Source organism: Lithobates pipiens, unplaced genomic scaffold (genome assembly GCF_037356315.1).
Source record: "Lithobates pipiens isolate NorthernLeopardFrog02 unplaced genomic scaffold, aLitPip1_a1.2 Scaffold_6, whole genome shotgun sequence".
NCBI lineage: Eukaryota > Metazoa > Chordata > Amphibia > Anura > Ranidae > Lithobates > Lithobates pipiens.
Window position 1 is genome coordinate 10,512,209 of NW_027507881.1, and position 15,212 is coordinate 10,527,420.

At 45.1% G+C, this 15,212-nt stretch overlaps 1 protein-coding gene across 1 annotated transcript in view; it reads left to right on the forward strand.

The window, feature by feature from the left end:
* Positions 1–15,212, forward strand: part of LOC143958223 (cartilage intermediate layer protein 1-like) — a 148,108-nt gene that overhangs the window by 113,913 nt on the left and 18,983 nt on the right. Inside the window, exon 6 of the mRNA XM_077467720.1 lies at positions 12,465–12,773. Coding sequence (XP_077323846.1) covers positions 12,465–12,773 — 309 coding nt within the window. The remainder of the gene's footprint in view (positions 1–12,464; positions 12,774–15,212) is intronic.

The window sequence follows — 15,212 nt, forward strand, 5'->3', positions numbered from 1 at the left end:
CAACGGGATACAGACCGTGCGCACTCAGGTAGGAAATCCTTTCTTCAGCGCTACTCTGCAAATACACTCCATACCCTGCTTAACAGTCAGGGCCTATCGGAGGAAAAATTCTCAGTCAATCAGCCAATCGATCGTCGTGAAGTTTTGTTTCCAGGAAAGAAACCATCTGGTCCTACTGGGGAGGACAAAAAAGGAACACTGATAGTAGCCGGGAGCAAAGATTTATGGGAGTTGGGTCCTATTGGGTAATTGTGGAGGCGGGGCTACCCACACGTATGCTGCCATGGAGCCTTTCAGGAAAATGTTTTTAAATCAGTGCCCATAATATAATTAGCATAAATTGCATACCCCTTATATATAAATCACATAAATTGTCAGTATTAAAAAAAAAAAAATAAAAAAAAAAAATTAGTCAGTATTAAAAAAATAAAAATAAAAAAAAAAATTAGTCAGTATTAAAAAAAAATTAATAATAAACTGACACACCCCCAAATTAGTTGTAATGAATGAACAGAAAAACCCAACAAAAAAAAGTATTGAATTAAAGAAAAAAACTGAAAAAAATCCCAGAAATAATGTCCAAAGAGCAGTGTTGATTCTTCCAAAGTGAAAATATGGAGTTAACACCCACAATGTTCTGTGTTAAAGAAAATCCAAACAATCCTCCACCAGTGAGAAGAGGGGCCGCTTACCAGAATTATAGATCTCAGTGTCATTAGTATTTAAATGAATAGAGGTGTGTATATATCACAGGGTGGTGTCTGTGGATACACTAAAAGAAAATTTAAACAAATGCCACGTCCTGGTTATCACTTTACAAATATAGACTTTTTCAGGAAATGGGGAGTTGGGAAGAAAAAAGAAAAAATATATAGATAAAAGAACCTTCATATAAAAGACCTCAAAAGAAAAATGTGGGTTCAGTTGGACTTTTTAGGCATAAAGAGAGTTGTAAAAAACAACCGATATATTCAAGAGAGGTTATCTCTATTTATTATCAAAGCAAATTACGTATAAAATATAAACAGTCAAAATTAAAAATACAAATACAAAAAAGTTTTTTCCTCCTTATACATACACATTTAAGACCTAGTTGATATCCTATCAAAGGTAATACACTCAAAATTTCCAAAAAGGAAAACAAAAATACATATTTATATAAATATAAAATAGAGGATATCAAATATATAGTTGAAGCTTAAACGTGTTCTGGTGCTCTACATGTTTCGCGTCTAATGAATAACGCTTCTTCAGGAGCTGATAACAGTATTATTCCTTCGTAGGTGTGTCCCAGACAGGGAAACCAAGCCAAAGAAAGGGACAGAAAAGTTGACGAAGTTTCAAAAAACCATTTTTTCAAAAGAAAAAGGGGAAGGGGGGAGGAAGGGAAGAAAAATTAAAAAATAATTGATGATATAGATTTAATCGATGGGATCACTTCAACGTTGTGCTGAGCCCTAGGGCTTCAAGCATACGGTTTTGGTGAAGATTGTAGTATGTGGGTGGCCAAGAGGCGTATGATGGTAGATACTCTGGGTATCCCCTGAGCTAATAGACAGCGGCCATAATACGTACAAATGATAAGCACCATAGGGGTGAACAGGCTAAATAGACTGCCTGTGTGGTTCCCCCTTGTTTCTCCCTCTTCACCCAGCAGCAATTTGGTTTCGCTATTTCACTGGAAGGGATCAATACATTTAAAGCTCAGGGGATACCCAGAGTATCTACCATCATACGCCTCTTGGCCACCCACATACTACAATCTTCACCAAAACCGTATGCTTGAAGCCCTAGGGCTCAACACAACGTTGAAGTGATCCCATCGATTAAATCTATATCATCAATTATTTTTTAATTTTTCTTCCCTTCCTCCCCCCTTCCCCTTTTTCTTTTGAAAAAATGTTTTTTTGAAACTTCGTCAACTTTTCTGTCCCTTTCTTTGGCTTGGTTTCCCTGTCTGGGACACACCTACGAAGGAATAATACTGTTATCAGCTCCTGAAGAAGCGTTATTCATTAGACGCGAAACATGTAGAGCACCAGAACACGTTTAAGCTTCAACTATATATTTGATATCCTCTATTTTATATTTATATAAATATGTATTTTTGTTTTCCTTTTTGGAAATTTTGAGTGTATTACCTTTGATAGGATATCAACTAGGTCTTAAATGTGTATGTATAAGGAGGAAAAAACTTTTTTGTATTTGTATTTTTAATTTTGACTGTTCTATCACATAAAATCCCAAATTCCCCATCAGTGTCCCCAGTAGAATTTTGTCCATTATCAGTGTCCCCAGCAGAGTTTTCCCCATCAGTGTCCCCAGCAGAGTCTCCTGTACATTTATGTCTGCAGAGTTATGCCCATTTGCCTCTTGCTTGTTGTCACTGTTTGAGCCAACTTCAGCTCTCCTGCACCTCCCGATGGGGAAAATTCTGCTGGGGACACTAATGGGGACAACTCTGCTGGGGACACTGATAATGGACAAAATTCTGCTGGGGGCACTGATAATGGACAAAATTCTGCTGGGGGCACTGATAATGGACAAAATTCTGCTGGGGGCACTGATAATGGACAAAATTCTGCTGGGGACACTGATGGGGAAAACTCTGGGGGGTGGGGGGACACTGATGAGGAAAACTATGATGGGGACACTAATGGGGAAAACTCTGCTGGGGACACTGATACTGGAAAAAATTCTGCTGGGGACACTGATAATGGACAAAATTTTGCTGGAAACACTGATAATGGACAAAATTCTGTAGGCGACACTGATGGGGAAAACTCTGCTGGTGACACTGATAATGAAAAAAAATCTGCTGGGGACACTGATAATGGACAAAATTCTGCTGGGGACATTGATAATGGACAAAGGTCTGCTGGGGACACTGATGGGGAAAACTCTGCTGGGGACACTGACAGGGAAAACTCTGCTGGGGAAACTGATAATGGACAAAATTCTGCTGGGGACATTGATAATGGACAAAGGTCTGCTGGGGACACTGATGAGGGAAAACTCTGCTGGGGACACTGACAGGGAAAACTCTGCTGGGGACACTGATGAGGGAAAACTCTGCTGGGGACACTGATGAGGGAAAACTCTGCTGGGGACACTGATGGGGAAAACTCTGCTGGGGATACTGATAATGGGGACAACTCTGATGGGGACACTGATGATGGGAATGATGGTTCATACATTTGTACATAACTGATTTTTTTCGGCCCCCGAATACTTGTAAAATCTACAATGTGGCCCTCGTTTAAAAAAAGTTTGGAGACCCCTGCGATCAGGGCAGGACCTACCATTGTGCTTGACTGGGCTCAAGCCCATGGGCACCACCCAATAGGGGGCCCCGCCAAGATACATAGCCGTGTGTGCTCAGCTCGGCTCCTCTCACGCCCAGTCCCTGTGTTATATCCATCATAGGGCGTGATAGTGAGCCGAGTACACTCGGCTACTCTTGGTTCTGCTTGGGACTGCAAGAGGACCCGAGAGCCGCCGAGATGCACAGGACTCTGTATCTTGGCGGTGCCATTTTTAAACTTCAAGACTGCAATGACACTGGGGCAAATGACAAGGCCACACTGACACTGCAGATGGATGGGCAAGGCTGCAGATGGACACGAATAAGACTGTATTGATGTGCATTTTACATTTTTTTTTTTTAAGTTTTTTCCTTAAACTTCCCTCCTAAACGTGGGGTGCGTGTTATACGCTGATAAATACAGTAATGTATAGAAAATAGGGCCGAAAGTGACTCAAGCCCAGGGGCCCCCACCACCCTAAGTCCTGCCCTGCCTGCGATAGACTAACATAAACTGGCACATAATTGTGAAGTGGAAGGAAAATGATAAATGGTTTTCAATTGCCTTTAATGTGTGGAACCAATGGCCTTCAGAAGTCACCTAATTAGTAAACAGAGTCCACCTGTGTGTCATTTAATCTCAGTATAAATACAGCTGTTCTGTGAAGCCCTCATAGGTTTGTTAGAGAACATTCGTGAACAAACAGCATCATGAAGGCAAAGCAACACACCAGATAGGTCAGGGATAAAGTTGTAGAAAAGTTTAAAGCAGGGTTAGGTTGTAAAAAAATATCCCAAGCTTTGAACATCTCACGGAGCTCTGTTCAATCCATCATCCGAAAATGGAAAAAGTATGGCACGACTGCAAACCTACCAAGACATGGCCATTCACCTAAATCGGCAGGCTAGCATTAACCAGAGAAGCAGCCAAGAGGTCCATGGTAACTCTGGAGGAGCTGCAGAGATCCACAGCTCAGGTGGGAGAATCTGTCCACAGGACAACTATTAGTTGTGCTCTCCACAAATCTGACCTTTATGGAAGAGTGGCAAGAAGAAAGCCATTGTTGAAAGAAAGCCATAAGAAGTCCTGTTTGCAGTTTGCAAAAAAAGCCACGTGGGGGACACAGCAAACATGTGGAAGAAGGTGCTCTGGTGAGATGGGACCAAAATTGAACTTTTTGGCCTAAAAGAAAAACATATCATCCCCACTGTGAAAATGGGATTTTTATATACAGCTTACCTGTAAAATCCTTTTCTTGAGAGTACATCACGGGACACAGGAGCTTCATTACATAGTGGGTTATATAGGCACCTCTGGTGATTGGACACTGGTTGACCCTAATTAAGGAGAATTCCTCCCCTATATAACCCCTCCCATCCGGGAGGCACCTCAGTTTTGTAGCAAAGCAATAAGAACCACGTAAAACCCAAGAGGGGCGGGAGCCCTGTGTCCCGTGATGTACTCTCAAGAAAAGGATTTTACAGGTAAGCTGTATATAAAAATCCCATTTTCTTGATCATACATCACGGGACACAGGAGCTTCATTACATAGTGGGATGTCCCAAAGCAATGCTCAGGTTGAGGGGAGGGAGACACAGATCATAAGCATAGACCGCCAGGGACCTGAGGACCTAAACTGCAGCCTGCAGTACACTGCGCCCGAAGGCGATATCCTCTTGCCCTCTGACATCCACCTGATAGAATCTGGTGAATGTGTGGATTGATGACCAAGTCGCAGCCTTACAGATCTGAGCCAGGGAGGCCTGGTGATGCACTGCCCAAGAAGCACTGATAGCCCTAGTAGAGTGCGCTTTCACCTGAAAAGGAGGAATCTTCCCCTTTAAGCTATAGGCCTGAGAAATAACCTGTCTGATCCATCTCGAGAGAGTGGACTTTGACGCTGCCTGACCCCTTCTAGGGCCTTCTGGCAGAATAAATAAGCAGTCAGTTTTTCTTATCTGAGCAGTTGCTTGAAGATAAAGACTGATTGCTCTAACCACATCTAAAGTGTGTAAGGATTCTTCCTCTATGGACTGAGGATTTGGAAAAAAGGATGGTAGGATTATATCTTGATTCAGATGAAAACCTGAAACCACCTTAGGTAGAAAGGACCTGTTGGGACGCATAACCACCCGGTCCTTATGGATAATTAAATAGGGCTCTTTGCAAGAAAGAGCTGCCAATTCTGATACCCTTCTAGCCGTGGATATGGCTACTAGGAAGACTAGCTTCTTTGTCAAGAGGACTAACGAAGCAAGATGCAAAGGTTCAAATGGTTGGGCTACTAAGGCCGAGAGAACCAAATTCAGATCCCATGGGCATACCGGAGGTCTGACTGGCGGTCTCATCCGCATAGCCCCCTGGATAAAGGCCCGTATCAGGGAATGTGATGCAAGCGGTCTTTGAAAAAAGACCGACAGGGCCGAAATCTGCACCTTGATGGTGCTTATGGCCAGATTCAATTCAAGGCCTGATTGGAGAAAGGCCAAGATTCTGTTAATGACATACCTTCTGGGATGCCATCTCCTGGGTTCACACCAGGAAACATATGCCCTCCAGATCTTGTAATAGATACGCCTGGAGGCCGGCTTTCTGGCATTGACCAGAGTGGAAAGGACTGGCCCCGAAAGACCACGGTCTTTTAAAATGTGGGTCTCAGCAGCCAGACCGTCAAATTCAGACTGCGTAAAGCAGGATGGTAAATTGGGCCCTGCGAGAGCAGATCCGGCCGGAGGGGGAGGGTCCATGGCCTGCCCACTGCTAGATTCATGATTTCTGCGAACCATGGTCGCCTGGGCCAAGCCGGGGCCACTAGAAGGACCGACTTCGCCTCCCTCTTGACCCTTCCCAGGAACCGTGACAGTAGTGGGTTCGGGGGGAAGGCATAGATCAGATTGTACTGATTCCAGGGAACCGTCAGAGCATCTGACCCCTGAGCAAGTGCATCTCTTGTCCTTGACACAAAGTTGTCCAGTTTCCTGTTGAATCTGGACGCAAAAAGATCCACGTCTGGAGTGCCCCATTTGTAACATATGTCTCGAAACACATCGGGGTGCAGAGCCCATTCTCCTGGGCACAACTGCTGGCGGCTGAGATAATCCGCCTGCCAATTCTCCACACCTGGGATGAAGACTGCAGAGAGGCACGGAACATGCTCTTCTGCCCAGACAAGTATGCGATTCACCTCGTTTTGGGCCACCAGACTTCTGGTACCGCCCTGGTGATTGATATAAGCCACCGCGGTGGCATTGTCGGACTGAATCCGAACCGGGAAGCCTCGCAGTCTGTGAGACCACTCTCTGAGTGCCATGTAAACTGCCCGAATCTCTAGGATATTTATGGGCAACAGACTTTCGGTCGCAGACCATTTTCCCTGCGAGCATGTTCCCTCTAATACGGCTCCCCAGCCTGTCAGGCTGGCATCCGTTGTGACAATCTTCCATGAGAGGGGAAGAAATGTTTTGCCCTTTAGCAAACTTCTGGTTTGTAACCACCAAACAAGACTCTTGCGTGCCCGGGGGGATAAACGCATAGGAAGATCCAGGGATTGGGGCTTCCTGTTCCAAATCGCAAGGATGCATCTTTGCAGGGGCCTTGAGTGGAACTGGGCAAATGGGACGGCCTCGAATGAGGCGACCATCTTTCCCAATAGTCTCATACATAAACGAATAGAGGGAGATCTTCTGCCCAGAACTAGGCGCACCAGATCTCCAATGGCCAAGGCCTTTGGCCCTGGGAGGAACACCCTGCCCTGAGCGGTGTCGATAATCCAACCTGGTGGTCGGTTGCAGAGACGACTTTTCTAGGTTTATAATCCAACCTAGGCGGCCCAGATGTTCCAGCGTTTTGGTGACGCTGCGACTTAGGCTCGTTATAGTTCTCTCTACGAGAAGCAAGTCGTCTAGGTAAGCCATGACGGCTATGCCCTGAACTCTTAAGGTTGCTAAGAGAGGGTCTAGAATCTTCGTGAAGACTCGGGGGGCCGTGGCTAGGCCGAATGGCAGGGCCACAAATTGAAAGTGGCGTTGCTCTACCGCGAACCTTAGGAACTTCTGGTGCGCGGGAAATATTGGCACATGGAGATATGCATCTCTGATATCTATTGATGCCATGAATTCTCCCCCTTGCAGGGAGGAAACCACAGTGCGTATAGACTGCATCCGGAAGGTCTGGATGTGTAGAAACCGATTCAAGTCTCTCAGATCCAAGATAGGTCTGACACTTCCGTTTGGTTTTGGGACGGTGAAGAGATTCGAATAAAAACCTGAACCCTGATCTTTCGGGCTCACTTCTACTATCACACCTTGGGATAGTAACTGATCTAAGGCCAGGAGTAGCGATTTCCGCTCTATTGGATCCTTGGGGATCCTTGACCTTAGAAAACGAAAGGGTGGAATCTTCTGAAATTCTAGCCTGTAGCCCAGAGATACCGAAGAGATCACCCATTTGTCCTGAATCTCCTCCCGCCAGGCGCCTGCAAACTGCAGGAGCCTTCCCCCCACTCGGCCGAGCGGGGGCGCCCCTTCACAAGGAGGTCTTGGAGGTTTGCTTGGCAGGCTTCCGCCCCCAAGTCTTTTTCTGTCCCTGGGCTCGGCCCTGAGGCTTTCTAGCAGCGGAGGGCTGGGAAGGCCGTCGCCACTGTTTAGAGCTTGACGCTTCGGGAGAAAGAGTACGCCTGAATGAAGGACGCTTACTCTTCTTGACTGGAAGGAGTGTAGATTTACCTCCTGAGATATTTTGGATGAATTTATCTAGTTCTTCTCCAAACAAACGTTCCCCTTTAAATGGGAACCCAGCCAAATGCTTTTTGCATGACATCTCAGCGGCCCAATTTTTTAGCCATAGAGCCCTACGCATGTGTACCAACATAAGGGACAAACGGGATGCTTGTTGGACAGAATCCAAAATCGCATCAATTATGAAACATAAGATGTGAGGCATCTCTGCATATTTCACTACTTCCTCGCTGGGGAGGAGTTCAAACATTTGTTTGACCTGTTCCTTAAGGAACTGACACAATCCTACGGCTGCGACTGTAGGTTGCACCACAGCGCCGGCCATGGAAAAGGAGGCTTTTAACAAGGTTTCCAGCCTTTTGTCAGCTGGATCCTTAAATACCTGCGCATTATCCAAAGGACAAGTTAGGTTTTTATTCACACAAGAGATCGCCGCATCAACAGATGGGGCCCCCCATTTCTCGGTGAAACTTTCCTCCACGGGATAATTCATAGAAAACCTCTTGGGAGGAGTAAACAGTTTATCGGGATGTCCCCAGTCCTCATACATCAAGTCAGCCATTAAAGGATGAATTGGGAAGGAACAAGCAGTCTGTGGGGCTTTCCTGACTCCCAGGGAAGAGACAGAGGATATAGCGACTTCAGCAGGCGGCATTCTGAACGTGGTACGCACCAATTCAGTGTAATACTGCACCTGCTTTCTGAGTGCCTGGGAGGAGGGGACTAGCTCCTCATCCTCTGACTGATCCGACTGCTCATGATCCCTTTCTAAAGATAGGGATCTCTCCTCATTTTCAGAGCAACTGTCTGAGAGAGGGATTTCAGCAGAGGGAGGGGATCTACCCCTTTTTCTGCTATCTTTTAGGGAAGCAGAAATAAAATTCATTATCCTCCCTTCAAAACTCTCCAATGAAGCCCTAAGGGAGTCCTCAGTGACATAGACCGGGGCTGCGACATTAGGAGAGGCTGCAAAGCCTGAAAGGGGCACTGACTCGTCTTGAGATGCAGGCTCCACTCTTGCAGAGGGGGATGGTAACCTGCATGCACCCTTGGAACCCCTGGACCTAGGCGGTGATTTGCCAGTGCTTTTGTTACCTGCCCCTGAAACCCTCTTACGAGGAGACATAGTACTGGGCTACAAAGCAGAGTTACTAATGTAAAATGCAATCACTTATTTGTGCTTAAAGTCTCACAATAAATCAATATTAGCTTAACTGCACAATATGATGCCGAGTAGGTGTCTTAGGGTTTGCCTGGATCCAATCCCACGGATGCTTACAGCCCACAGCTCCTGTGCCTCACCTTACAGTCCCCTGACGCTCTGGGCTTTTAAATCGGCCGTTTTGCCGCCGCAGGAATTGCTGTGTTCAGACCAATTCCAGCCTTCACCCATCACGGCGGGTATTGTTAGCCAACCTTCAGGCGTATCTGGGGTTCTTACGAAAAGATCCTCCTACCTGGGCCTTGTAAAAAACTCTGCCAGAAACTTACGGGCGCCCTGAGTCAACAGTACCCCAAGTCTGGTTGTCCCAGAGTCCAGTCTTCCAATGGAGAGGACTTACAGGCAAAACCTCGTGTCTTCGGCAAACGAGGCCCGGGTACCATACCATCTTGGGAGTCAAATATCGGCCCGAGGTATGGATCCGGTTTGTTGTAGCCCTTCGGCCCTCGCCGGGACCCGCATAGAGCTAAGTTTTACGTGACCATCGACCAGACACTGGCGAAAAAACTGAGGTGCCTCCCGGATGGGAGGGGTTATATAGGGGAGGAATTCTCCTTAATTAGGGTCAACCAGTGTCCAATCACCAGAGGTGCCTATATAACCCACTATGTAATGAAGCTCCTGTGTCCCGTGATGTATGATCAAGAAATAGTGGTGGCAGCATCATGTTGTGGGGATGGTTTTCTTCAGCAGGGACAGGGAAGCTGGTCAGAGTTGATGGGAAGATGGATGGAGCCAAATACAGGGCAATCTTAGAAGAAAACCTGTTAGAATTGGCTCCACCCGACACGTTTCTCCGCAAGAGGCGTCAACTGGGAAAGGAGCCTTCGTCAAGCGTGTGAGATCTTTATCATTTTAGATCATATCTGTTCAGTAAGAGGCGTGTATTTTATGTGGTGGATGTTTTCCTCTAAAGCACCACTTTCTTGTCCTGTCCAAGACACGTTTTAACACTGTATATTCACTTTAAGAATTAAGCCTTCGTTTAGGGTTTGCACACAAGAAAAAAAAAATTTCTGAGTTGTCACTAACTTAATGGAGTTTATTTTTGTAGTTTATACTGTTACATTTTTTTTTGGATCACACTTTTATATTGAATCGCTGTTATGATTGATTTGTATTCACTGTTGTTGTATTGTTGATACACATATTGGTATATGAGGGGAACGCTCCAGTTTATTTTTCTTTATTTTATGTTGAGCTTTGTGTTTGTACTTCACTGGGTTGCAGCTTTCTTTATTTGCAGAGTTGCAAATTATCTCAATTAACCACTTAAGGACCAGGCGTATTTTTCAAACTTGTTGTTTACAAGATAAAATCCGATTTGTTTTGCTAGAAAATTACTTAGAACCTCCAAACATTATATATTTTTAATGCCGCCTTACACACGATCAGATTGTCCGGCGTACTTAGTCCGCCGAAACGCATTTCAGCGGACAATTCGATCGTGTGTGGGCTTCAGCGGACTCTTCCAGCGTGAAGTCCGGCGGACTAAGAAAGTATTTTTGCACTCCAATCTTCCCATCGGACTTGGGTTTCAGCGGACAATACGTTCGTCAGTATGCTAGTCCGGCGGACTAAGAATGACGCATGCTCAGAAGCAAGTACGAAAAAGGAAGCTATTGGCTACTGGCTATTGAACTTCCTTTTTCTAGTCCCGTCGTACGTGCTGTACGTCATCGCACTAACAAACGCCGGACTTTCTGTGTGTCCGTGTGTGGCCAAATCCGTTCGGTAGAAAGTCCGCCGGATTATCCGCCGGATTGTATGTCGGACTAAGTACGCCAGACAATTCGCTCGTGTGTACGCGGCATTAGACACCCTAGAGAATAAAATGGCGGTCATTGCAATACTTTATGTCACACCGTATTTGTGTAGCGGTCTTACAAGTGAAATTTTTGGGGAAAAAATACACTTTTTTGAATAAAAAAAATAAGACAGCAGTAAAGTTAGCTCAATTTTTTTTCTATATTGTGAATGATACTGTTATGCCTAGTAAACTGATACGCAACATGTCGTGCTTCAAAAATTGCACCCGCTCGTGGAATGGCGACAAACTTTGACCCTTAGAAATCTCCGTAGGCAACGTTTAAAAACGTCTACAGGTTACCAGTCTGGAGTTACAGAGGAGGTCTTTTGCTAGAATTATTGCTCTCACTCTAAAGATCATGGCCATACCTCACATGTGTCGTTTGAACACTGTTTTCAGATGCGGATGTGACTTACGTCTTTTTTAGCTTCTGCGTGCGAGCTCGGCAGGGCGGGGCGCTTGAATTTTTTTTTTTCTTATTTATTTTACACTGTCTTTTTATTTAGGTCACTTTTATTTCTATTACAAGGAATGGAAGCATCCTTGTAAGCATAGACAAAAAGCATGACAGGACCTCTTCAATGTGAGAGCTGGGGTCAAAAAGACCTCAAATTTCACATTTACACTTAAAAGCAATTAAAAACAAATGCACTTTAAGACCATTGGGCGGAAGTGACGTTTGACGTCGCCTCAGTCATCCAATGGTATGGAGCCAAACGGGGGCCATCTTTCCCTCACTCGACTCCATGCCTCGGGGGGGAAAGAACCCGATCGTCTCCACCGCTACCGACGGCTCTGGCAAGCGGCGGAGACCACCGGGGGGGGAGGGGGCCCCTCTCCCGCCCCCGAAGTGACGTTTGACGTCGCCTCAGTCATCCAATGGTATGGAGCCAAACGGGGGCCATCTTTCCCTCACTCGACTCCATGCCTCAGGGGGGAAAGAACCGGGCCCCTCTCCCGCCCTCGATTGTTGAATGTGGTAATGTCTGTTTACTGGGGTATGTGGAACCAGGGGGGACATACGATCAAAAGGAACATTATATCATTAGATATGAAGGGCCTAGAGGCGATTCAGTTCGCATTGTGCGCTATACAAGTATTTCATTCATTCATTCATTATTAGAGTGTGGTGCAATATCCGTGACACCGATAAAAGTTATCTTGTGGCGAATCCGCTGCAGAGACCGCTTTTATCTGAAAGCGGACCGCCCGCAGTTTAAAAAGATATCTGCTGCCATAACCCCGGAAAATTAACATCAAACAGACGACGTATAACGACGGCGGGCGGTCCGTAAGTAGTTAATCGCTTTTATTGAGAAGGGGTGGGATAAGCGCAGGATATTTGTGAACTGTACTAATGTGTAATTTATTATTTCTCTTGTACTGAACAGAATGCAATATAAGCTGTCCTGTTGGTAAAGCGAGTGCTGACTGCAGTGTCTGTGAATGCAAAAACCAAGTATTGTACGGCACAGTAACACTTCCAGATGGAGTTCCTGCTGCGGGTGCCAACGTCTATATCATCTCTAAAAAACCCAAACTGAAAGCTATATCAGACTCCCAGGGGAAGTTCCGAGTGGTGGGATTGTGTCCTGACAGCACACTACAGCTGAAAATGGAAAAATATTCTGTGGTCAACGTGAAGATACCCAAGAGTAACAGCACCTCCTCCTCTATGGTCATCACATTGAAGAGGAAAGGTAAGCTTGCTCCTCTTGTCGATATCCTGGGTATGAACCCTCAGTGGTTGCCAGATGGGAACTAATGGAGCCCTGAAAGTTTTCCATCAGTGGTCCTCAACCTCAGTCCTCAAGTACCCCAACGGGCCAGGTTTTCAGGTTTTTCCTTTACTTTGCACAGCTGCGTGACATGGTATTGATAAGAGCTATTTTATCTAAGGGAAGTTTCCAAAACATGGCCCATTGGGGGATACTTGGGGACTGAGGTTGAGAACCACCGAGCTGGAGTATGCTTTGTAGAATGAATTACTTTGTTGATCATTTTTAGAGATATCACCTCATCAGTCGTACAAATCTTTGTAAATAGTGGTATCTCCATTCCAGAGCTTGATTTTTTTCAATACAGTGCAGCTTTGAAAACAATGTTCTGTTTTTATCGGCACACTATTTTTTGGGCCAAGTAGCAACTCCGTCTCTCTACTTGTGCTTCGTGATCTGCCATTGTCAGTAACAACTGACCGGAATGCTGCTGTCATCTTCTGCAACAAGTATAATTGTCATGATGTGTTCACACATCACAGCTTTGATCTATGAGCAGTCAAGAAGGAGTTATATGGGTATAGCAATCAGGGCTGTCTTTAATATTGATTGGACCCTGGGCAAAACTTTTCTTGGGCCCCCCCCATGCAGTTTTGCTCTCCACCTGCTCTGAGACATACAATAAATAGCAGCTAGACTCAAAATCAGTTTACTGAATCAGATCAGGCAGCTATTGCGATTGGTTGCCAGAGATTACAGTGTATCATTACCGCTCACTGACTGGTTGCTAGAGGTTACAGCACATGATTTCTGCTCGTTGATTGGTTGCTAGAGATTACTGTGTATATGACCTCAGGGAGGCATGAAATACATATGGATGCTGCCGGCCGCCGCTATTTACATATGAATGCCGGTAATTTACATGTAAACACAGGGTCTGCCGGTGAGTCATCTGTACACAACAATAGGACAGAGCTGGATAGCATTAGTAACAAGACTTCACACTGAGATATTGGGACACAACACAGGACTAAAACCTCAAGGAATGAGGGAGTTTAAACTAGGATAGTTGGCACGTAGGAGGTAGCTGCTTTGGGCCCCACAACAATGGCAGTGCCCAGGGCAGCTGCCCCTTTTTCCCTGCCTTAAAAACGGCCCTGATAGCAATTAGAAATAAGATAAAGAAATAAATAAGATAAGAAATAAATAAGATAAGAAAGATTCCCAGAACTATGGGCTTGCACTTTTCGTAAGTGTGAGGAGTAGTAATAATGCCCCATTGTTGGCTTCACTGGAAGGAATAGGAACTACAGGTATCAGCTTACATGTTTCACACCAAGGTCGGGTGCTTACTCATAGTTCAAAAAACTGGTGTCCACAGACAGACATTTCTTATCAAAGAAATGTTATAATTTAAAGGAATTTTATCATTTAGATTAGACATTTTATTGTTAAACCCCACTACTTTCTCTAATGCCGCATACACACGACCAGCAAAAGACAGATGAGAGCTTTTCATCGGAAAATGCGACCGTGTGCAGGCTCCATCGGAATTTAGCTGGCCGAATTCCCCCTGGCAAAAATTTGAGAGCAAGTTCTCAATTTTTCAGACGGAAAAACTTTCTATCGGAAATTCCGATCGTGTGTATGCAATTTCCGACGCGCAAAAACTCGCGCATGCTCAGATTCAACTAGGAGATGGAAGCTATTGGCTACTGGGTGTTGAACTTCCTTTTTACTAGTCCCGTTGTACGTCACCGCGTTCGTGACGGTCGGAAATTTGGTGTGACCGTGTGTAGGCAAGACAGCTTGAGCGAAATCCCATCGGAATTCCGTTGGGAAAACCATCAGAGCCTTTTCCAGACAAAATTCCGATCGTGTGTACGCAGCATAAGGTATTATTTTTTTTATACTGTGATATGTACAACTTCTAAAATGTTTTTTGGATTAGAAAGTGGGTTTTACAAAAATGAATTGCCGGTTAGGGTGTCAATTGATAACCTTCACCTCATGTAATTATCTATTTACCAGTGTGTGTGTATATGTATATATATATTGTAATATTTGGGGGTTATTTTAGCTTAAAGGTAGAGCTTACCAGTGAGCTGGATCCACACCAGATGTCGTTTAAGGGCTCGTAGGCCCACTTTTATTAAAGAAAGAAAAGTCAGATAACAAAATAGTTGCCCACACAGGGGTTTCAGCTTTCCACAGCAGTAATGTATGTAGAACCAAAAATACCAAGCCACCTGGCTCTCTTTAGCAGCACTGCTGCTCAGACTTCTGCTGCAGCCCTCTTGGCTCTTTAACAGAGTTCCCGTACACCCAGTACCTCAGCACTCTTTAACAGCTTCTCTTTCAGCCCACAAGCTTGGACCCTCTGTCTACTCTGACAGACCGACCTGTGCAGACATGCACACT